At 39.6% G+C, this 24,275-nt stretch overlaps 3 protein-coding genes across 7 annotated transcripts; 2 read left to right on the top strand and 1 right to left on the bottom strand.

The window, feature by feature from the left end:
* Positions 1 to 222: 222 nt before the first annotated feature.
* LOC108266096 (zinc-binding protein A33) lies at positions 223 to 4,166 on the top strand. The gene is made up of 6 exons (XM_017469092.3): positions 223 to 440; positions 2,230 to 2,325; positions 2,418 to 2,648; positions 2,784 to 2,806; positions 2,893 to 3,011; positions 3,157 to 4,166. Exons 1-6 carry the CDS (start codon positions 288 to 290, stop codon positions 3,690 to 3,692), a joined length of 1,158 nt encoding a protein of 385 aa, XP_017324581.1. The 5' UTR covers positions 223 to 287; the 3' UTR covers positions 3,693 to 4,166.
* A 3,170-nt stretch (positions 4,167 to 7,336) lies between these two features.
* Positions 7,337 to 13,747, top strand: LOC108266649 (E3 ubiquitin-protein ligase TRIM35). The gene is made up of 6 exons (XM_017470262.3): positions 7,337 to 8,014; positions 9,270 to 9,365; positions 9,458 to 9,688; positions 9,829 to 9,851; positions 9,938 to 10,056; positions 12,379 to 13,747. Exons 1-6 carry the CDS (start codon positions 7,616 to 7,618, stop codon positions 12,927 to 12,929), a joined length of 1,419 nt encoding a protein of 472 aa, XP_017325751.1. The 5' UTR covers positions 7,337 to 7,615; the 3' UTR covers positions 12,930 to 13,747.
* Positions 13,084 to 22,368, bottom strand: gtpbp8 (GTP binding protein 8 (putative)). Of its 5 annotated transcripts, none has more exons than XM_017470267.3 (8): positions 22,281 to 22,368; positions 21,414 to 21,696; positions 20,460 to 20,558; positions 20,209 to 20,339; positions 20,017 to 20,116; positions 15,357 to 15,475; positions 15,150 to 15,267; positions 13,084 to 13,771 (listed from the first exon to the last, which is right to left on the bottom strand). In XM_017470267.3, exons 1-8 carry the CDS (start codon positions 22,337 to 22,339, stop codon positions 13,673 to 13,675), a joined length of 1,008 nt encoding a protein of 335 aa, XP_017325756.1. In that variant the 5' UTR covers positions 22,340 to 22,368; the 3' UTR covers positions 13,084 to 13,672. The 5 variants fall into 5 exon arrangements, with proteins under 5 accessions (XP_017325756.1, XP_053536894.1, XP_053536896.1 ...); XM_053680919.1 differs by having other exon boundaries at positions 21,414 to 21,729; positions 22,281 to 22,349; XM_053680921.1 differs by having other exon boundaries at positions 21,414 to 21,763; positions 22,281 to 22,332.
* Between the last annotated feature and the right edge of the window lie 1,907 nt (positions 22,369 to 24,275).

Here is a 24,275-nt window from a genome sequence, read left to right as displayed (position 1 = left end):
TTAGAAGGTTACTTGCCTTTAGCTGTTCTAGCATTCATTATTTTCTAACTACATTATCACATTCATTTACCTTTTCATTTTCTGATTGGTATAGCATAATCTTCTAGTTTTATGTTCAGTTTTATGGCCTGTGAAAGGAAGTGATTAATACGTGGCCCTGCAAACATGTGTATGCGCCTTTAAACAAGCCGAAAATAAGTGTTATTTATTTATTTATTTATTTTTCGCCAAAAATGAAAGTGAAACTTAGTGAGCACTCAGAAGTAGCGGAATAACAACATAAGAAAATGGGTTCTAAGTTTCTCTGCAGTCTGCACAGTGAGAAACTCAAACTCTTCTGTCTGGACGATCAACAGCCGGTGTGTGTGGTGTGTCGGGATTCAAGAAAACACACCAACCACAAATTCTGCCCCATTGATGAGGCAGTAACAGACTTCAAGGTAATCTGAAATGTTCACGTCACAAAAGATGACAATGAAAAGAATAATACTAACATTAATAATAACTAATAACTAATATATTTAGCATTCTAATAACTAACAAATGCTGCCTTTCCTGCCAATATTACTCTTTTGTATTTAGATTATCTTAGCTTGTAGCTTGTAAAGCAGAGTCAGAGTAGTGCTTTATTGACTAAGGCCCTGTTATTGAGCCCTGTTATTTTTGTAATGTTTATAGACATTACAAAAAGATAAAGACAAGGTCACAATCAACAGTGGTAATATCAAACACACATTTCCCATGTACAGAAGTGGATATTATATGCTACTATTGCACTGTAAATAAAATAAAATAAAGTAAACAAAAAAGAAGAATATTGCACAGAAAAGGTTGTTTTATCTAATAAAAAAATGCTAACATTGACTCATCATGTTTCTGAGTGTTCATAATTCTGAGTGTATGTGGAAGAAGCTTCTCCAGTTTCTGGTGGTTTTGATGCATGTTGATCTGAAGCTCTGCTGGAGTGAAAGAATTCAAATATGCTATGGCTTGGGTGTGAGGGGTCAGCAGCAATAATTGCTTCTGCTCATTTCGTAGCTCTGCAGGACAATCAGCTGTACTATAGACTGTACTATAGCTGTAAATAGACTTTTACTGAAGTGGTAAGGGCAGAGTAAATTGTGGCTGTCTAGAACTTGTCTAACAACATCTGTGGTTTGTTGTTGATGCAGGGAGATTTTCATTCTATGCTGGGCATTATTCCCTATTCCGACCTACATTCCAATGGTGTCTCTCTGGTTGGTCCAGAAGTGAAGTGACTTCAGCATACTCAATCATGGCATCAATAGAGATCACACAGAAAGAGTCTTGAGACTCAGTGTGGTACAGTTCAGCAAAAATCATGCAAAGACCTAGTGTGCTTCTCTGAAGAGAATTGACGAAGTCCTGTGACTTCTGTGGACAGATACAATATCAGTAGGAGTGTTGCTGAAGGTCCAGCCATAGGCACAGTTGAGTCAGTTTATCCAGGAAACATGGGCAATATCTTATGACTCACTGTCAATGATTCTTCAGTGGAATTCACCCCGAAGGTCCAAAATTCTCATGAGTCTTTGTCTTACAACAGTAGAGACGTGTCTAAAGGGATGACCTGGGATGGAATTCCAATTTAGCCCTGTAAGGGAAATTATTGATGTTTACCTTGTAATAGTTTTGTTCTTGTTCTGTTTATGTTCATCAGAGGATAATGTCAAAGAAGGTCATGTCATGTCATTTAGATTAGTACAGAATGTTTATCTGCTTAAAGAGACACAAAGATGTTTTTCTGTTAAGTGTACGACCCTGAAACAAAGCCTGTTTGACCTGCCTTAAGCTGCTCCTTATCAGTACATAGAAGTGTATCGTGAATTGCACTTCATATATATAGTAGATATTCAGCACAAGCGCCTCAGAGCACTCTCATTATTCTATCCTGTTTTCTTCTATCCTGCATTCTTCTATCTTGTATTCATCCTTCTGTAATAAACCTTTTCACCCTAGAGGATGAGTCTGCGAGTGTTGTCTAATTTCCACGAGAGCCCCAAGTGTTTTTGGTAATATAACACCAGAGGTTTGGATAACATTCTGACCCATTGTCTTTCTGGAGAGCCAGTCTTATCATTGCTGGCTCTGGACTAGGCTGTTACATTGTACAGGCAAATCCTCTGAGTGAAAAGTGATGCGAGTTAATGATGTGTGAAATAAGAGCTGAAACACAGAGTCTCTATGCAGCATGTTGATTTGTTTCAGGAGGAGCTCAAAACTGCACTGAAGCCCCTACAGGAGAAACTGAAGATCTTTAAAGACTGTAATCTGAACTGGAGTCAGAGTGCAGATCATATAAAGGTTAAAATCAATAACATTGTTTTAATATTATAATTATATTTTGCATTATTGCATATTCAGTTATATTTCATTTTATTTTCTCTTCACTGCAGATTCAGGCCCAACACACGGAGCGGAAGATTAAGGAGGAGTTTGAGAAGCTTCACCAGTTTCTACGAGATGAAGAGGCAGTCAGGATCGCTGCACTGAGAGAGGAAAAGGAGCAGAAGAGTCAGATGATGAAGGAGAAGATTGAGAAGCTGAGCAGAGACATATCGTCTCTTTCAGACACAATCAGAGCCATAGAAGAGGAGATGAGAGCTGAAGACGTCTCGTTTTTACAAGTGAGTATTATTTAGTCAGTATTTATACTGTGAGAAAGTGAAAATTCTTCCATCATCAGAAACATGACATTTCAGTGGTGTAAAAATGTAAATCATATACACAGATGTTTGTGTTTTTTTTTTTTTTTTTTACAGAACTACAAGGCCACGGTGAAAAGGTGAGTGATGTGGTTCCTGTCTCTCTCGTTCTCTGTGTTTCTGAATCCAAACCCACAGCAACACTGACTCCTGAATATTTTTGCAGAGCCCAGTGTACACTGCAGCATCCTGAGGAGCTTTCAGGAGCGCTGATCCATGTGGCAAAACATCTGGCCAACCTGAAGTTCAGAGTCTGGGAGAAGATGCAGGACATTGTCCAATACAGTAAGGCAACTCCCTATTTTTTTCCTTCTTAGTGTGAGTGTGTGTGTGTGTCTGTCTGTCTATGTGTATGTGGGCGTGTTTGTTGCATATTACATGTTTGTACATGTTTGTTGCATATTACATGTTTGTATGCTGTTTTTTTTAGCACCCGTAACTCTGGACCCCAACACTACTCATCCTAAACTCATTGTATCCAATGATCTGACCAGTGTGAGACGCAGTGATGAGCATCAGAAGCTTCCTGATAATCCAGAGAGATTTGATGAATTTCCATGCATCCTGGGCTCTGAGGGGTTTAACTCAGGGACACACTGCTGGGATGTCAAAGTGGGAGAAAGTACAGTGTGGGCTGTAGGTGTAATGGCAGAATCTGCTCAGAGGAAGGGTAAGGTAAACTCCAGAAGTGGACTCTGGTATGTGAGATATTATGAAGGTAAATATAGAGCATGTGCTACACCAGAGCTATCTACTCCTCTCTCAGCAGTACAGAAACTTCAGAGGATCAGAGTGCAGCTGGACTTGGACAAAGGAAAGCTGTCATTCTCTGATGCTCTCACTAACACACACATATACACTTTCACACACACATTTACTGAAAAAATGCTACCACTTATAAATGTTGTTTGTGAAGTGTCTCCACTGAAGATCGTCTCACTTCAATACTCTGTAAGAGTGAATTAGTTCAGTTAAATCTATAATGAAACAATGTTTAAATTCATTTTATCGATGACTTTTAATGAATTAAGGCTTTGAACAGGAGAATACAACAGTTTGGTGATGTCACTGGATCACCGGCTTGATGCATTTATTGCAAGCAAGGGAGAAGCTATCAAATATTAAGTGTTATTTACTTTTATTTACTAAGGACTATCAATTCTTATACTTTGCCTTACTTAAAATTGGGTGTTCTGCTACCAAATGTGCCATGTTTTAAGTCGTTTCACATCTAGGTGTAAATATCAGGAAAGGAAAGCTGAAATTCTGATCTATTCTTTTGTATTAATTTTTTGATCACAAACCTTTTAGTGTGTTCAGTGTGTAGCAAAAACCAAAGAATTGGCCTTGCCACTTATTTTATATTATTATATTATTGGTGTTTCATCTTATGGTCACAATTGTTATTGAAAGATAAATAAAAACATACAATTGAAGGAGGGTCTGTATGTGAGTGTGTGTGTGTGTACTGTGTAGATTTGTGGTTAATAAATCATACTTCATCTTAGAATGGAAAAAACGAGAAACTTATCAAGGTTAATACTAAGGTTTAAAAAATTACTTTGCCTTGTCTCAGTTAATCTCAGTTTATTATTGATGTTTAATCATTTAGATTTAATTTGTTAAAATTTAAGGTGCATAAATAATGAGACAATTATTTAATGAGACTGATTTATTTAGCATTATTTTAATTTTACACCAAAGCATTGGCATTGCTAGTATATACCTTACATTCCTGGTTCTTCTTATGAAAGAAGTACAAAAATCCCTAACATTTCTGGCTGGCCATATAAGGAGTTATTTTTTAGTCAAAAAACACACAAACAAACAAGCAAAATCTCTGTATTTGATCCCATAAATCACTGTGACATTAGAGTAGAGGCAACATGCAACTATGCAAAAATAATCCCAAACACTTTCTAGACACCAGAAACACAGTATATGACTGGTCACAACAGACCTGGATGTGTGCCCAACGTATGTGCTATATATGTGCAATATCTCCCTAAGCCAGGCAGCTGTTCTTGTGTGCTTCATGATGACTACGATCATCCCTGTGCCAAAGAAATTGTCTGTGTCCTGCCACAGACCACAAACTGAAGTGAAACATTTCAATTCGCCCTAAATGGGTGGTTGGGGGGGGGGGGGGGGTGTTGGGGTATTCTAGAAAGCAGGTTATACAACATACCCAGGTATTTTTACTCAGAGTAAATAGATAACCTCAACTTTCAGCTCCAACAATGGAGGTATCTTTCAGGGTATGTAAGTAGCCATAGCAATTTGCTCTCTAAACATGACCTGCTCCAGAGCAGCTTCCCTGAGACAGTGATAGTACTCAACCCATTCCTCTCCCCCAAAATCCACCTGGAATAATCAAGGCACTAGTGTCTAGACAGGATGCCAGTCGCAGGGCACAATGCACACACATGCATGCATTCATGACAGTTAGAGGCAATTTATCATAGCCAATCCACCTGCTGGTATGTTTTTGGGATGAAACCGGAGAACATGGAGGAAATGCACAGTGTAGACATGCACAGAAATACCACACAGAGTAACTTGAGCTCTGGATTCAACAGCGCACCCTGGAGGAATGAAGTGATAAACGCTACTGTTGTATATAAAATATACATGAAATAAACACGAGGGAGACCTAGTATGAGTAATATGTAATCTTATTGAGAATTCACTGGGCTGGTGGACTGTATGAACAGATGTTCACCTAAGACACAACACACAGATAAGCAAGGCGCAGGGGGATAACAATACATGTATTTGATTAAGTGCGGCAGGTCTCAGAGCGTAGGTGGAGTACGTCTGCACGCAGGCAGAAAGTCAACTAAGAGGCACACAGACACACACAGAGGCCTGGTGTGTATGCAGAAAACAAATTAATCTGTTTCATATTCTGTTTCATGAAAAACTATTATAGGGTAATGTACATGCAAGCACTAAAACAAAAAAAGAAATGTAGAACAAACATAAAATTTACTCATAATGTAGAGATGGTGTGTTTGAAAGTGTCCGTTCTCTACGAAAATCCAGTCAGGAAGGGACACAGACACAGTCAAATTATTGTTAAAGAGTGAAACAAGACAAAATATATTTTGGAGCCGGAACTGCACCTGCGTGATAAGGGTCGCTCAACAGTGCCAATTGTGTTCCGGGATAGCTAACTCTAAACATATTGATGTCTGGGTCAGCCTGACCCTAAGAAAACTGTATAAATAGAAAAGCTTCAGCTCTGGTTTTTTAGATCGCATTTTGGGGCGTCTCAAACTGTGTGGATCTTGTGTGGTGGAACGGAACGAATAAACCTGGACCCTTGCTTCTTCTCACTCACGGCTGGTGTCTTATTTTTCTTTCTCCAATTGAATATGTGAGTATCTGTTTCTATGTTAAGTGTCTTCAGGTAATAGGCAAAATTTACCCGCTACCCAGCACTACCCGCTAGACCGCCACACCTCCCACCCTGATTTCTGCGAAATATAATAATGTGTGATTGTTTCATTTCTTTAGTACACATATGTTTTCTTGTTGAGTAAATAGGTCAGTACAGCTGTAAATAGATCAGTACAGTACAGCTGCATTCATCCATTCATTTTCTGTACCGCTTATCCTACACAGGGTCACAGGAAGCCTGGAGCCTATCACAGGGAACTAGGGGTAGAAGGCAGGGGACACCCTTGATGGGATGTCAACCCATCACAAAATCGCGCACACACCTATTCACACGCTACAGACAATTTGGAGATGCCAACCAGCGTAAACCGCATGTCTTTGGACTGGGGGAGCAAACAGGAGTACCCAGAGGAAACCCCGAAACACAGGGAGAGCATGCAAACTCTGTGCACACAAGGCGGAGGTGGTAATCAAACCCAAAACCCTGGAGGTGTCATTAAATATGTCATTTAATATGTCATTAAATTATGAAATTTGATTATTCGTGCTCAGGTTTGAAGCAGCAACAGCTTAGAAGACTGATCTGAAATGTCTGCTTGTATTGATGGACACAGAAGACGGTGATTGTAAAAAGAAAAGTTATATAGGAACAGCAAAACGGAAGTCCTACTTGAGGAACAAGTTCTACTGCATGTATGTGTGTTTGTCTTTCACCTCAAAAGGAAGGGTTGGGTCAAGTTCTATCTCTCTTAGTCATAAAAGGTAAACCAAATCAAATCAGTCATTAGAATATTTTATGGTAATGGATACAATACTGCTAGCACTGTCACACTAAATGTCCCCTATGGATTTGATGCATTGGCACTGCACATACAGTTAATAAAAATTCAACTTTGACCCAGTTGATGTTGACCTTTGCAAAGCAAAACCAATAAAATGAATCCTCATATGTGATGTAACAAAAACACGAAATCATGCCAAAATCATACAGTGTAAACCCAGTTTAACAAACAGTTTTAATCCATAATCCATGGAAAAACCTTATTGTAACAGATGAGTAGTTTATGCTTCAGCACCTTGGCAGATTTTCAAAACACATACTTTGCCATATCAAATGCCGTTCCACCTATTTTGCTCAAGGCTTGAGAATGTACTTGGTGGATTAAATATCATCTGGCCAAGATTAATTATAACTATAAACATGCTGCATGTTTATAGTTATGATTCATCTTGATGTGATGATTTTCACAATCCTGCAAGTACATTGTCAAGCCTGGAGCCAGAAAGAAAACAGGTCAGAGACTTGAATTACCAGGGAATGTTAGAAGGTAATGATCTGCAGCATTAATATTGTTAGCTTGTAGCTCTTTAGGGGAAGATTGAATATGTTGATCTGCGAAGGTAGATTATGTTTACTTTGCAGGAAGTGAAAGTGAAAGTATGACTATGACTACACGGAAGCTAAAGAATACCACCAGCAAAAGAAAATGACTTCTAAGTTTTCAGAGGAGGATTTCTCCTGTCCTGTGTGTTTTGAAATCTTCAAGAATCCGGTTCTCCTTCAATGTAGTCACAGTGTGTGTAAAGCGTGCCTGGAGCAGTACTGGGGGACCAAAGGATCCAGAGATTGTCCTGTTTGTAGAAAAAGAGCGTCCTTGAGTCCACCACCTATTAACTTTGCTTTAAGAAACCTGTGTGAGACTTTCTTACAGGAGAGAAGTCAGAGATCTCCACCAGAGTCTGAAACAGTCTGCAGTCTGCACAGTGAGAAACTCAATGTCTTCTGTCTGGATGATAAAGAGCCAGTGTGTGTGGTGTGTCAAACTTCAAGAAAACACACCGACCACAAATTCTGCCCAATTGACGAGGCAGTAACCGACTGTAAGGTAAATATCATTTTCTTGTAAGGTCATTTGAAACTGTTATACAATTTTAACATATAACTAACCTTAACACTGTTTTTTTGTTGTCGTTGTTGTTGTTGTTGTTGTTGTTGTTTTCAAATTCTACAAACTTAAACTAAAGGATTCATTCTGTTATTGACTATATATTTATATGTGATATATTCAGTACCTACAGTGCAGCTGTATAGAACAGTACAAGAATGTTGAATCCTAGTTTAGACACATTAAAGTGGTTCTGGATATTTTATAAAAGTTTTGCATTTCAAAAGTTAAATGAATTTCTTAAAGGCTTAAAGGAAGCTTTACTAATATTCCATAAAGATACTATTTATGAGACTTTCCAACCCATTTAGCCACTTCATACTGGTTAGGGTCACAGTGAATTTGAAGCCTTTCCTGGGATCAATGGGTGTGACCTTTGTTAAGATTGATTATTTGAGACTTCCTGTCAGTTTGAACAAGTTTGGACATTCTCCTCTGGCCCCTTTCATCATCAAGGCATTTCTGCCGACAGTTTTTGCACCATTCTTTGTAAAAGCAGGTGTATAGATGTGTCTAATAATGTGGTCAGCTAAAGTATATTTGTTCAAACATAAATTTAGTCTGAATTAGTTCGAGTTTCTATATGCACATATTAATTGTCATCTGGAAGTGTGCTGACATTTATTCATGCAGGCCAGTCTTACATAGATACAGGATAAGTGAAATTTTGCCGATTTTAGTGTATAGCTATAATATGAGAACACTAAGGTTGGTTAATATCAGTTAACAACCTTCCAATCAGATTTTCAGTTAATAATGATAATAAGTCTTTGTTTATCACATATAGATATGCACAGTGAAATTCTTTTCTTCACATATCCCAGCATGTCAGGAAGCTGGGGTCAGAGTGCAGTGTCATCCATGATACAGCACCCTTGGAGCAGAGAGGGTTAAGGGCCTTGCTCAAGGGCCCAAAAGTGGCAGCTTGGCAGTGCAGGGGCTTAAAACCCCGACCTTCTGATCAATAACCCAGAGCCCTAACCACCAAGCCACCACTGCCCCCAGTTGCTTAAATAACTAGTTGGCACCTGAAGCTAAATCTAAAGCTCTAATTTAACCTAGGCTAGATTTTAACAGTCACAAGAGGTACAAAGCTGTAGTGTCATCAGCTTTTGGATAGTGACCCCTGGTTGGATAGTGCAGAAGCTTAAATACATCAAACACAGCCTTCATGCAGTGTGCTGATTTGTTTCAGGAGGAGCTCAAGACTGAACTAAAACTCATACAGGAGAAACTGGAGAACATTAAAGACTGTAAACTGAACTGGAGTCAGACTGCAGAACATATAAAGGTTAAAAACATTAACAGTGCGTTGATATTATAATAGTACATTGCATTATTGCATATTCAGTTATATTTCATTTGATTTGCTCTTCACTGCAGATTCAGGCCCAACACACAGAGCGGCAGATTAAGGAGGAGTTTGAGAAGCTCCACCAGTTTCTACGAGATGAAGAGGCAGTCAGGATCGCTGCACTGAGAGAGGAAGAGGAGCAGAAGAGTCAGATGATGAACGAGAAGATTGAGAAGCTGAGCAGAGACATATCGTCTCTTTCAGACACAATCAGAGTCATAGAAGAGGAGATGAGAGCTGAAGACGTCTCGTTCTTACAAGTGAGTATTATTTAGTCAGTATTTATACTGTGAGAAAGTGAAAATTCTTCCATCATCAGAAACATGACATTTCAGTGGTGTAAAAATGTAAATCATATACACAGATGTTTGTGTTGTTTGTTTTTTTTTTTTTTTTACAGAACTACAAGGCCACGGTGAAAAGGTGAGTGATGTGGTTCCTGTCTCTCTCGTTCTCTGTGCTTCTGAATCCAAACCCACAGCAACACTGACTCCTGAATGTTTTTGCAGAGCTCAGTGTACACTGCAGCATCCAGAGGAGCTTTCAGGAGCGCTGATCCATGTGGCAAAACATCTGGCCAACCTGAAGTTCAGAGTCTGGGAGAAGATGCAGGATGCTGTCCAATACAGTAATATACTTTATCTCTTCGTTTTCTGTGTGTGTGTTAGGTTTGTTATTTAAACCTTTGTCCAATTGTACCCTCTTGTGGACTGATGAGTTTTTTGGCTTATTATGTTTATCCACTGTGTTAAGCAAAGAATCATCTTGATTATTCCTTTATAATATGCAATGTCATAATTTCTAGTCAATTCTACACAAAAAAAAAAATCAAGATAAACATTTTAGTTGACGAAGCAGGTGTATTTTTTGTCCGAACCTTAATGTCCAGGCAATTGATCATTGTGAGCAACAAGGTAATGTTTTTGGCACCAACAATTTGGACTTTATGTCTTTAGTTTAAGTGTTTTGCCACTGTGTACAACTTCTCTTTCACAACTTAGCTTATCTTTGAACTCATATCACCCTCATGACAGTTCTCAGATAGCTACTGCACATAGATGTATGTCTTATAAAACCGGAACTTTCCTATCGCTTTGTCTCAAACTTGACAGATCCCATGTTGCTCTTGTATCTTTCAGCCTACTAAAGAAAACAAACACTTAAGTCGGCTACCATTAATGAAGTACAGATGTACAGCCCCCTCTGAAAATATTGGAACAGCAAGGGCAATTCTTTTTTGCTATACACTAAAGACATTTGGGTTTGAGATCAAAATATGAATATGAAACAATAGATCAGATTTTCAGCTTTAATTTCCTGATATTTACATCTAGATGTGGTAAAACAGCTTAGAACATGGAACTTTTTTGTGAGAAAAAGTATAGGAACAGAAAGTACATGAAAGTAAATAAGACTTAATATTTGTTTGCATATCCCTTGCTTACAATAATTGCATCAAGCCTATGACTGTTGCATTTTTCTTTTTTGCTGCTTTTCCAGGTTTGTACTGCAGCTTCTTTCAAAGGGGGGGGGGGGGGGGGGGGTTGGTTCTCCCTTCAGTTTCCTTCAGGAGGTGAAATGCATGCTCAACTGGGTTAAGGTCTGGTAATTGGCCAGTCTAAAACCATCCACCTTTTTCCCCTTGATGAAATCATTTGTGGTGTTGGCAGTGTGTTTTGGATTATTGTTGTGCTGCATTATGAAGTTGCTCCCAATTAGATTGGATGCATTTCTCTGTAAATTGGCAGACAGAATATTTCTGTAGACTTCTGAATTCATTCTGCTGGAACCAACATGAGTTACATCATCAATAAAGATTAGTGAGCCTGTTCCAGAAGAGGTCATGCAAGCCCAAGCCATGACACTACGTCCACCATGCTAGACTGATGTGTTTCTGTGTTTTGGATCATAAGCAGATTCATTCCTTCTCAACACTTTGGTCTTTCCATCACTTTGGTAGAGGTTAATCTTGTTCCAAGACTTTTAAATTTTTATGGCTCTTTTCTGTATTTATTTATTTATTACAAATTTCAATCTGGCCTTCTGATTCTTATTGTTCATGATTGGTTTGCAGATTGTGGTATAGCCTTTATATTCTTGCCCTTGAAGTCTTCTTGTGGATTGTGATCACAATCACAGTGGATTATGGTACCATCACACCTGCCCTGTGGAGGTTGTTAATGTCACAGACTGTTGTTTTAGGGTTTTTCTTTACAGCTCTCTCATATTTCTGTCCTCAACTGCTGTTATTTTTCTTGACTGACCTGTTTGATGCATGGCTGTATATTTATTTCTTTTTCAGGACATTCCAAATTGTTGTATTGCCTATGTCCGTTTGTGCAATGGCTTGCTTTTCTCCCATAGACAGCTCTCTGGTCTTCATGTTAGTTTATTCTATTTAACAAAAAATGCAAACTTCACAGGCAAAACCTAGGGCTCAAACCCAGAGTAGACATTCAGGGCTGTTAACTGTTTAAACAATCAATCTAACAGGGCACACCTGGGCAACAAAAACTCCGGTCAGACACATGTTCCAATATTTTTCACTTGAAAAAGGGTAACTTCAAACAAAATGTATTAAGACATCCAGATGTAAATATCAGGAAATCTGAAATACTGATTTATTGTCTCATTAAATTTTTGATTTCAAACCCGAATGTCTTTAATGTATAGCAAAAACAAAAGAATTGGCCATGTTGTTCCAATACTTTTGGAGGGAACTGTAAATCCTTACTGCCTTCCTACTTATTCCTGGACCACTATATCCTTCTGCAGTCAATGGTCCACATAATTATATTCCTAACATAAATATTAACAGTAACATATCAACTCAAATAAACTGCGAAAATTGCTAAGTTAATAGTAGTTCATTTTAGTTTACATTATTTTCTCATTGCTTTACTTTACACACTGTTTGTTGTTTATTACCTTTCGGTATGTTTTTCCTCAGTGCCTATAACACTGGACCCAAACACTGCAAATCCTTTTCTCATTGTATCTGATGATCTGACCAGTGTGAGAGTTAGGGAAGAGGAACAGAAGCTGCCAGACAATCCAGAGAGACTAGATGCTTGCTTATGCATCCTGGGCTCAGAGGGTTTTAGCTCAGGGTCACACTGGTGGGATGTTGAAGTTGGAGATTGTGCAGCTTGGTCACTGGGTGTGATGACAGAATCTGCCAAAAGGAAGGGAGAGATAAACTCCAGAAGTGGACTCTGGTATATGTGGTTTTATGAAGGTGAATATGGAGGAGGTTCTACACCACATCAACACAGTGTGTTCTCATTAGAACAGACACTTCAGAGGATCAGAGTGCAACTGGACTGGGACAGAGGAAAGCTGTCATTCTCTGACCCTCTTACTGGTACACATATATACACTTTCACGCACACATTTACTGACAAATTACTGCCATATTTAGCTGTTGGTTCTGTGGAGTCTTCTCTGAAGGTCCTCCCCATTCAGTACTATGGAAATGCGAATCACTTAAGGTGTACGTAAGCTCAGCTCGTAAAGTTATTAAAACAGAGATTTTAATATGACGGAGTATTAGGCCTCAGGTATTATTTTAATTTTGAATTTAAATCAGGTTTTATTGAAAGATGTACAGGCTGACTAACTGCATTTACAATAATCATCTTTTTGGCATCATAAATGCACTAATATTAAATATATTTATCTCACAATGTCATGTTCAATTACACCAATCGTGCAAATGTCTTCTGCTGAGAGTACTACATTCTGAAGACTGTAGAATTTGTTTGGTACAAATAAAAATGTTCATGTTCATGCTTTAGTCACTTTATAAAACCTCTAATAGTAATTCATAGTTAGATCCATGAGGTTAGACATGACATGGGTTTTCTAAAGCATATATCATGATCATCATCATCATCATCATCATCATCATATACTGTATCAGCTACAACCAGAGGAGAAATAATTAAAGATTGACAGGGTTAGCTTTTGTCTTGCTAAAAAAGTAGGACGTTTATTTGTTTTCTAATGAAGTGATCAGATCAGCTGAGGAACGATAGCCATGCAACCTATCCTTATTGTGGAATTTGTATCACTACCCAGTTGAGAGCAGGTATCTTCCATATTGCCAAAGCAAGTAGTCAAAAATTCACTTTGACCCAGGCTTGGTCTGAGCAGCTACCAGCTGCTGAAACACAGGCCATAGCTGTTTGCAGGTCTGGATCAGATCAGCATAGATCAGTCTCTTGTCGTTGTGTTTTATTTCTTTATATGGTTCTCAGGTGGGTTTGGAACTCAGCTGGAGGTTTCCTGTTACGTGTGCTATGAAGCACCTGAAGAGGTGGATGCCTGAGTAGTGCATAGAACTGCAGAATGATGAGAGAAACAGGGCAAGGAAAAAAAAGAAAGAGAAGGAGAATGAAATAGTGATTATAGAGCTCAAATGACTGTTTGCAATCTAAGCATATGATCATAAATATGGACATCCTTCTCCACACAGACTCAAATTTAACAATATCTGATTCATACTGAAATGACTGGCCTGAATGTCAATGTTGTCCTTTATGTGTCAATGCTGTCGTTTATGTGATGTGTGTGTGCCACTACTGGTATATGTCTAATTAGAACTGAGTATAAGAATAAGTATAAGTAGATAGTTATTATGTTACTTTTTTTTTTTTTTTTACGAAATAAAGATACAACAAAACAAGAACAAACCAGGATTCTTCGTCATGATATGATTCTGGTGAGTCTGGTGATAAATGTTACTTTCAGGCACTAAAACAGGCATGGTGTGACTCTGTCTCAGAGTGTTAGCACATCCTACTGTTCAAGCTTATCTTATCAGTGACTATTGATCCTATTACCCTTCCAGATTTCTGATCTACACTGTAGGATAGAGGTGGGGCCAGTGCAACATAAAGTTAGTCAGGTTATCTAAAAGATATTTCAAATTATGTGATGAATTGTTTGAACTGTGTGACCATATAGCCCTGCTCTCCTGCGTGTGTGTGTGTGTGTGTGTGTGTGTGTGTGTGTGTGTGTGTGAGAATATGATTTATTTAAGTCAGACTTGTTCCCACATGATCATCCCTTTGCTGTTCCTAGAACATGTGTATAAATTAATCGCTGCCACTCCTGAGTTACTTGAAATTACTAAAGATGCATCAGTACAGACAGCAACATTATGGTATAGCTCTGGGTTACATTTTATAAACTGTAAAAGAAATGTATAAGGCAAAAGTTGATATAAGCATGGTTTTAGCAAAAAAAAAAAAATAATAATAAAAAATAAAAAACATTTCCAAAGGAGTTAGGGTTAGGAAAGAATTGCTTTGGAAAAAATGTTTCAAGGGCACTCATTTGGCCTTTAAATCAATCATTAAATCTCAATATCTCAATACTTTCCCCACTCACCCACTTTCAGTAACCACTAATAGTAGTTTATCCGGGAACATGAGGTGCGTGAGGTGGGAATATGCCCTGGATGGGATATCAGTCCATTACAGGGGACCATTCACACATTCATTCAAACCTAGGTGTGATTCATCTTAGTCAATCCACCTAGTGGCATGTTTTTGAGTAGTGGGAGAAACCAAGCGACTGGGACAACATGCAAAATGCCACCAAGTAACCCGATGCCAGGATTGGACCCTGGAGCTGTGAGGTAGCAATGCTACCTGTTGTGCCACTGAGCTGCCCCAATATTTTCCCCAATTTTTATTTATTTATTTATTTACTTACAGGTAATGAACTGAAATGCAACATTGCATAAGCGACTTTTGCATCTGTAGGAAATGTCAAACAAATGATGGGTTGGAGAAGAAGGATGATCACACCGATGACAACTGATTGGCAGTAACTGGTCAAAAGAAATACTGTTCTATACACTGCAAATGGACATTGATCCAAGAACACATTCATTTCTGTGTACATGTACTTATCTTTTACCTCACAAGAAAGGGCTGGGGGAAACACGTGTTTGTTTTATCCTCGATAAAATCATGGATCTGCAGGAGGAGGGACAGCAGAGCCCCCTGACGAGTTTTGTCTATCTTAGTCACCACCAGCTTCAAACAAAGAGAGAAAATCTCATTAAATAAGTTAATAAAATATATTCAACAGATACAATACTTATAACAGGGTCACACTAATGTGACCTTATTTTTAAAATTCCAGTACATAAAAACATGTGGTGGGCAACTACGTGCGTAAATTGATAAAGCAATAATATTTAACATTTAACTGCCTCAGTCAAAATCTTAAAATCATGTTGTTATGATTGTGAGAAATAAGTAAGTAAGTAAAGCTTTATTTATATAGCACCTTTCAAAACAATGTTTACGAAGTGCTTTACAGAAGACACATACAAGAAAATAAAATCAGTAGTAAGAATAAATAAAAAATAAGCAATAAAAGAAATAAAAGAAATAAAAGACAAGAAGCAAAAAAGAAATGAAAAGGCCAAACAAATCAAACAGAATAAATAAAAGAATGCAAATAAAATAAAGTATGGAAAATTAACCGGTTTGAGGAAAGGCCCCAGTGAACAAATGCAATTTGAGATACTTTTTAAAAGTGCGAATTGAATGATCTGTACGTAGGTTGTCAGGGAGAGAATTCCACAGCTTAGGCCCATGGTGACTAAAGGCCGACTTGGCGCTTTTCAGTCGCGTTTTGGGTACAACCTTCAAGGTGCTCTTGGGTGACCTAAGTGTATGTAGGTATGTAACCATAAATTTTGCTTGCTTCCATTGCCTTTCTGCTCTTATGCAGTCTCTTTTCAGTCTTACAATGGAGCTACTTTTTCTCCAAGGGAAGCTTTAATTATCCCAGAGACAGTTTTTTTTAAGGGGGCAACAGAGTTAATACCTGTTGGTCAGCCTGACTCTAAAGCTCTCCACTAGAGTGTCTAAGGAAGGGAGTGAAAGTTGATATGAGCTCCGTGAAGGTTGCAGGGCGGGGGGTGGGGGGCGGAGGGTTCATTAAGTACAAAATTGTAATTACTGTCGAGCCTTACATATATTTGAGGTTTGAGGACCTCTTCTGTTTCCTACGGCCATGCCACCAAGTACTGCAAATGACCGGAATATTCTGAAAAGTAGCATGGTTATCTACATGCCAGACATGCTCATTGGTAGGGACTGCTGAAACTGTAGCAGGAGAAGGAATGAATCTTGGGGTGTGATGCTGACCGAGCCCATGCATTTCATCCATTTCTTTGGTCATATTTCTCAATCTGGTGACGACTGATCTGAGGGGTGATTGTGGCTGTGCTATCCCCTTCCCGGGGTAGTTAGTGGCATTGCTGTTAAGAGTGGATGGGAGATGCTGCATTGGTTGGAAGGTTGGAAGTGAGCATTCAAGTCCCCGCAAAGTCCAGAAGAAATCTGTCCGCTTTAAAACGGATGTCTTCGCTCCTAGAACAGGTTAAAGTTATCCATTAAATGCACTCCTTGGGCAGAGCATGTAAAGGCCAGTCAGGTGTTTAGCCCCAGCAGCCTAATAAAGCGGCTGGACCCCTGCCCGATTGCTGGTATCCGGTCCGGTATGTGTAATTTGACTGAGGATGAGTTCACAGAGTCCAGAATGCAAAGAAAATCTTGTTTTAAAACTTCTGACTGCTGTTTAGAAATGTCATTTGAACCCACATGTACAATTATTTTGTCAGTTGTTGGATTGTTCCTTAGAATCTGTGGGATGTTTTCCATGATGCTGCATACAGTTCTCCTTGGAAAACAAAAGGTTTTAATTCTTTTGCTTCGAACATCCCTGATTTGTCTCCAACAAGTAGAGTGGTGCTGTCAAAGGGCTTTGGTGCATTCTTTCGGCATGGAGTAAGGATTCGGTGCTGAGTGTCAGGTAAGTTGGCACGGTGGGTGAGTGCGGTGCCGGTGACCCACAGAGCTGCGAGGTGTTAAGCCTCTGTAATTGTGATGATGATGATGGTGACATGTGCTGACCCGAGGCTGTGGTGCTGTTTCCTCTGGCGGAAAAGCATGGTTTTTACAGCTGGACTGACATGATTCTGGCAGTGCAGCAGCACATTCTCTGGGCGAGTTAGAGTGTGGAGTGGAGGAAGCCACTGACAGTTTCTCCATAGGTGAAGCTGATTCTGACAGTACCTCATACCGGTTTTGAAGTGCAAGGGGTTGTCGATGAGGTGGGGAGCTTTGTCCAAAAGGTTTTTTCTCACTTTTCTCTTCCCCTGTGCAACAGAACAAGGTTCCCTCTGAGGCACTCCGGGGGTGAATGACCGAATTAGCTTCGGTTTTGGACCTAGTTTGTCCCATCGAATTTAGATCTCTGGGTTAGTGCTTAAACCGTTCCAAGGAATAGTGGCAACAGATTCAGTCACCTGAGTAGATAATACAAGCAGTGAGTCCAGAAACAATTCATCCTCCTTCATTTAATGGAGTGTGGAAATCCTCCCTTTGAGTTCGGCAACTTTTTTTATGAGTCTGTGGCATTCAAGACACCTTGGTGCAGAAATACTGTAATTTTCGGACTATTGAGCGCACCTGAATATAAGCCTTTCTTTTTACACTTTAAAAAGAAAAAATGTTTTGTACATATATAAGCCGCACTTGTCTATAAGCCGCAGGTGTCCACGTTGTAACATGAGATATTTACACAGAAAGATGTTACACAGAAAGATTTTTTAAACTTTTAATTAAATACGTACCGTAAATGCTTTTTCCCGAACAGTGCCTGTAACACGGCTGGTTAAAAAAATAAAAAAATACAGTTGCCTACCAGGAAAAGTCATTGATCGCTATTTTCATCTTCCTCCTGTGCACTAAAACCACTAAAGTCGTCTTCTTCAGTGTCGGAATTGAACAGCCTCAGAATTACCGGTACTTCGTCACACACTTCCTCAGTCTCTCTTTCGTTGTCGCTCTCAATGTCACTTACATCTCGAGGCAAATTCGCCCTTGAGCTTGTGCTGTCCTCTTCATCACGCAGCAGTCCAGCCTTTTGAAACCCGTTGGTGATAGTAGATTTTTTGACACTGCTCCACGCTGTTAGGATCCACTGGCAGACTTGAGCAAAAGTTGCTTTTCGCATGCTATTTCCTTCTTCGACAGCCAGATCGATCGCCTTTAACTTGAAAGCTGCATCATATCCATTTCTTCGTGTGTTTTCCATGATGAGGGTGTGTGCATGAAGCGCAAAATTACTGATCTGAAGAATTTAGTGCGAGTGCGTTTGATTTAATTCAAACAGTTTCATTGGTCCACTGTGACCGGTTCGGTAATTTCATTGGTCCGATGTGACGAGGCTAAATGTTTTGGTGGCATGAAGCTCGTTAGCCAGTAAAAATCCATAAATTAGCCACATCATTGTTTAAGCCACAGTGTTCAAAGCGTGTGAAAAAAGTAGCGGCTTATAGTCCAGAAATTACGGTAGTTGTTTTTTGGCATCCACCTTGAGTCGCTGATCCTCCATTTGTCATATTTGCAAATAAGTTTCTTATAAGAGTTTTACGTGCACGGTCGGCGAAATCCGACAAACCTCTCACTGAGAGAGATCAGTGAGGAATGCGAGAAAAATAATCACTCACCATTCACTTCATTAACAACACCTGTAAACCTGCACATTCATGCAGTTATCTAATCAGCCAATCATGTGGCAGCAGCACAATGCAAAAATCATGCAGATGCAGGTCAATAGCTTCAGGTAATGTTCACATCAAACATCAGAATGAAGAAAAAAGTGTAATCTCTATGACTTTGATCATGGCATGGTTGTTGGTGCCAGATGAGCTACTTTGAGTGCCCAGAAACTGCTGGTCTCCTGGGATTTTCACTCACGACGGTCTCTAGCGTTTACGCAGAATGGTGCGAAAAACAAAAAACATCCTATGAGCACAGGATCTGCAGGTTCAAAACTTGTCGTTTGAGCCGACAGGAAGTCTATAGTAACTCAAATAAACACCCTTTTCAACCGTGATGAGCAGAAAACCATCTCAGAACACAAAACACATCAAACCTTGAGTTGGATGGGCTACAACAGCAGAAGACCACATTGGGTTCCACTCTTGTCAACCAAGGACAAGAATCTGGGGCTATCATGGGCACAGACTCACCCAAACTGGACTGAAGTTTTTTTTAAAAATCAGTTGGTCTTTTTCCAGTCTTCAAATGTCTAGTTTTGGTGAGTGTGGACTGTGCTCATGATATCCTCAGATTATTGTTCTAATCAACAAGGTGTTTCAGTCTGCATAATTGTCGCTCACCGGATGTTTTTTATCCATTGCACCATTCGGATTAAACTCTAGAGACGTTGTGTGTGAAATTCCCAGGAGATCAGCAGTTTGGCTCATCCGTCTGTCACCAATAATCATGCCACGGTCAAAATCACTGAGATCACATTCCCCCCCATTAAGATGGTTGATGTGAACATCACCCAAAGCTGATGGCTGGTATCAGCATGATTTTATGCATTGCACTGCTGCTAATTAGAGAATTGCATTAATGAGTAGGTGTATAGGTGTTCCTAACAAAGTGCTCCCTTAGTGTATTCATGTTCAATGTCATCATGTTGCGCTGTACTCTCCTGCCACCTGCTGGTCTTTCACAGCTGGTGCATGAGAGAGGAAAACACTCACCACATAGGGAATGCAAAACTCTTCACACATCTCCACAGCAACCAAATCAAACTTCTGTAGTCCTGCACCTCCATCCACCAACAAGAATGTCCTCATAAGACTGACAAAAAAAAGAACATAATATATACATCATACCACCTAACATTCCCATTCCTGCTCACACCAACGCTCAGGGATTCTGATCACACCTACTTTTTTCGCTCTTGAAGGTAAGGCTCGACCATATCCACAAAGTCTTCTGGGGCTCTGTATCCATAGCCAGGCATGTCGACCAGAGTGAAGGCTTTTCCCACGGTGAAGAAATTCAGCTTTTTTGTGTGCCCCTACATAACCCAATCAGAAAACGGAATGCCCAAACCAAAGAAAAAAGGAAGTAAAGATGTGAAAAAAGCAAAGAATTTCATAAAGCAATTAAAAGTTCATCAAAAATTTTGTTTGCTTACTGGTGTTTTAGAAACCCGTACTTCAACTTCGGATGCGAGAGAGAACAGGGCCCGGATGAGTGAGGACTTGCCAACATTGCTCCTGCCTATGAAACACACCTGCAGCTCAACCACACACACACATACACATAAATAAGGCCTTCTTTAGAACAAAATAGCAATCCATAGTTAATATATGTATTCTTATATAATACACATGCATAAATATTTAAAAGGAAAAAAAAAACAACCCTGGATTAATCTTTATGTTTAACATGTGATCTTCAGTGGCATCCAAGATTTATTTTGTAATGAATCTTAAGTTTCAAAGTTGAGATTTTTAATATGTATTTTTTAATTGACATGCTGGTCTGTTTATCACCTTGGTTAACAGTTTCCCACATTACCCCAAATGCTATGTGACTACATGGTGATGAGTGGTGCCAGTGGGATTTAACCCTTGCCTCATTTCTGCCTAAAGAGAACGATGCAGCAGCGCTTTAATTACATTTACAGAATTTGGCAACTTACAATTATTTCATTTATACAACTGAGCTGTTGAGGTTTAAGGGCCTTGTTCGAGGGCTCAGCAGTGGCAGCTGATCAGAAGTCCAATGCCTTAACCACTGAGCTACCACTAACACAAGTCTTACTTCTATTATTCATCCGATATCGCCATCAAACACCATCATCTCATAGATCACTAACTAGCTGAGCTGAATCTCTGCGTCATATGGCAGTGAAACCTGACCAGTGTGACTTATGTTCAAGATAATTTCTCTTATTAAATGTCATTGTATCTACACTAGCAATGTGCCTGTGATATCTGTGTCATACTACTGGAATAACAAAAATACAGCACTAACCAACAAAGTAGCACTGGAATCACTATTCACATCACAAATATATTTTACTAACGTGTTTCTGAGTGCAGTTTTCCTTTAAGCAACAGAATAACCTGATCTCGGCCCTCACCTCTGGCTGGGTGAGTTCAGGCATGTGGTCTATGCGCACAGCTGATGAAGAGTAGACTATCTGGTGTTTGGGAGATGGAGTGAAAAGTCTCTCTGCCGACTCAAGGGCTTCCAGGTCAGGCTGGAAGAGCTGAAATCGTGACTTGTCTACCTGTCGTGACAGGTGTGCCTCCAGACTGCTGAACGGATACAGGAGCCCCAGGCGCTTCTTCTCCGGCAGCAAGGAGACACGGCGCAGGGAGGCGAGCTCGTGGGCCTGACGCGTGGACACGAGCCGGATACATCTGTGCAGATGCAGCACGAGCCACAAACTCATGCTGATGCAGATATCAGGCTCTGCAATTACTGTTACTATTACAACGTAAAGGATAAAGGGTGAGTAAAACCCGAGAATATCTTCAACATTTCAAACATGGGCAGGTTTTGTTTTCTCCAAAATGCCTTACTTTGGCAGGTCAAGTGCTATTCCAGATCTCCTCATGTATTGAAGTGCAAAAACATCCCCAGTTGCATAATTGTTAGAGTTCACATAAATAAGTTAATCAATAATTAATTAAAACCAAGAACTATCGCAATATCACCGTCTAACATGAAGTAGTCGTTTATAATGAGACATCTGATCTCAGAGAGTATACTGACGACCTTAAGGTTAACAAATAATGAACCCTATGTAGTGCACACTATGTCCAATTATGAGTCGTTTGGGACTCAGCGCGTCGGAAAGTCTTGTCTTGTGTTACCGATTAAAGGTTTTCCGCAAAACAAAAACACCTGTGGACAATATATATATATATATATATTTTTTAATTATTATTATTATTATTATTATTATTATTATTAGCGGTCACCATAAAGGTATATAACTTACTGTTGATTTGGAGTATATATGTTTGAAAATAAGGATCGAACAAACCGCCTGTATGCCATGTTGAAGGCTTGGTGTTTCACTTATATAAATTCATAAGGAAACAAGTTCACTTTTCAGCAGTTCCGGTGCTGTGAAAGACAGCATGAGACGGGTTCCGGGTTATATAAATATATGACAGTATTTTCTGGAGTTTATTTTAATGCTATTTTTTAAAAATGTAATCCAGACATGTATTTGCAAGTTTGATTGCCCATAATTTGAGACATAATTCGAAGACTGACAAACGAGTATAGTCAGCAGCAGCAGCAGTGTTACAGTGGCTCTCTATGGTAGTGAAAAGCTCGGTTTGCAGACGAAACTCTTGTTTACTGGTCAATTTACCTCCATGCCCTCTATGGTTCTCTAAGAGCTGTGGGCATTGACCAAAATAAGGTTGCTGTGTTAAACTCAGTGATAATGTGAGGCTCGGCAACCCGGGAGAATTGAGTGTGGGAGTAGAGCTGAATTCAGAGGAGGCGGTTTGAGCACTTTAAGGATGCCCCCCTGGTCGAGCTGTATTAATCACGTCTGTTAATTAATTACTCTTTTTTTTTTTTTTTTTTTTTTGGGTGCACATTTACTGCAGTTTTGAACTTAACAATATAGCACAAAGCCCTTTTAGTTCCACTTCAGTGCAGTGCTTCTTTCTGTGTCCATCTTGGCAATTATAGCTGAATTGCCAACTACTTTCCTTCTATGTTATTTTAGTGCTTTAGAATGCTGTAAAAACAAATCATTTACACTGAGTAATATTATTTACAACATTATATCAGTAATAATACAACTAGTAAATTGGTGATTTTACCCATTTACAGTATTCTTGATGGGGGAGAAGGGTGGAGTAGTTCACTTCTCAGTTCCCAGCACCTCAATATATCCTTGCATATTTCCCCATTATCCACATTTATCAAGGGTGTCATTGATTTTCAAGACAGAAAAAAAAATCTGTAATATTTGGCAAAGATCTTGTCACATCTGCATTTTTATCAATAACACATACTGAGCCGACATAACACTGAAACCACCTGCTTAATATTGTGTAGGTCCTCCTTGTGCCCCCAAAACAGCTCTGACCCATGAAGGCATGGACTCCACAAGACCTCTGAAGGTGTGTTGTGGTATCTGGCACCAAGACATTAGCAGCAGATCTTTTAAGTCCTGTAAGTTGTGAGGTGGGGCCTCCATGGATCAGACTTGTCTGTCCAGAACATCCCAGAGATGCTTGATCAGTTTGAGATCTGGGGAATTTGGAGGCCAAGTCAACACCTTGAACTCTTTGTCATGTTCCTCAAACCATTCCTGATCAAATTTTGCAGTGTGGCAGGGCACATTATTCTACTGAAAGAGGCCACTGCCATTAGAGAATACCATTGACATGAAGGGGTGCACTTTGTCTGCAACAATGTTTAGGTAGGTGGTACATGTAAAAGTAACATATACATGAATGCCAGGACCCAAGGTTTCCCAGCAGAACATTGCCCAGAGTATCACACTGCCTCCGCTGGCTTGTCTTAGTGCACCAGAGGTAAGTAATGCACATGCACCCAGCCATCCACATGATGCAAAAGGAAACGTGATTCATCAGACAGGTCATCTTCATCCGTTGCTCCATGGTCCAGTTCTGATGCTCATATGCTCTCTGTAGGCAATTTCGGTGGTGGACAGGAATCAGCATGGGCACTCTGACTGGTCTGCATCTACGCACCCACATACACAGCAAGCTGCAATGCACTGTGTGTTCTGACACCTTTCTATCTTAGTCAGCTACTTTTTAAGCAATTTGTGCTACAGTAGCTGTTCTGTGGGATCAGACCAGATGGTCTAGCCTTCACTCCCCACGTCATCAGTAAGACTTGGGCACCCATGACCAGGTCACCGGTTGTCCTTCCTTGTACCACTTTTTGTAGGTACTAATCACTGCATACCGGGAACACCATACAAAACGTTTTGGAGATG

This window comes from Ictalurus punctatus, chromosome 6 (assembly GCF_001660625.3).
Source record: "Ictalurus punctatus breed USDA103 chromosome 6, Coco_2.0, whole genome shotgun sequence".
Classification (NCBI taxonomy): Eukaryota; Metazoa; Chordata; class Actinopteri; order Siluriformes; family Ictaluridae; genus Ictalurus; species Ictalurus punctatus.
Note: the sequence above shows the minus strand (reverse complement) of the source record. Positions and strands in the feature narration are given on the sequence as shown.

Coding starts and splice junctions, on each gene's coding strand:
- LOC108266096 (XM_017469092.3), top strand. CDS start 288: ATGGGTTCTAAGTTTCTCTGCAGTCTGCACAGTGAGAAACTCAAACTC. Junction 441..2,229: donor AGGCAGTAACAGACTTCAAG/GTAATCTGAAAT, acceptor GATTTGTTTCAG/GAGGAGCTCAAAACTGCACT. Junction 2,326..2,417: donor AGAGTGCAGATCATATAAAG/GTTAAAATCAAT, acceptor TCTTCACTGCAG/ATTCAGGCCCAACACACGGA.
- LOC108266649 (XM_017470262.3), top strand. CDS start 7,616: ATGACTTCTAAGTTTTCAGAGGAGGATTTCTCCTGTCCTGTGTGTTTT. Junction 9,852..9,937: donor TACAAGGCCACGGTGAAAAG/GTGAGTGATGTG, acceptor ATGTTTTTGCAG/AGCTCAGTGTACACTGCAGC. Junction 10,057..12,378: donor GCAGGATGCTGTCCAATACA/GTAATATACTTT, acceptor GTTTTTCCTCAG/TGCCTATAACACTGGACCCA.
- gtpbp8 (XM_053680919.1), bottom strand. CDS start 22,339: ATGGCATACAGGCGGTTTGTTCGATCCTTATTTTCAAACATATATACT. Junction 21,730..22,280: donor ATATATACTCCAAATCAACA/GTAAGTTATATA, acceptor TATCTGCATCAG/CATGAGTTTGTGGCTCGTGC. Junction 20,340..20,459: donor TACGGGTTTCTAAAACACCA/GTAAGCAAACAA, acceptor TGGGTTATGTAG/GGGCACACAAAAAAGCTGAA.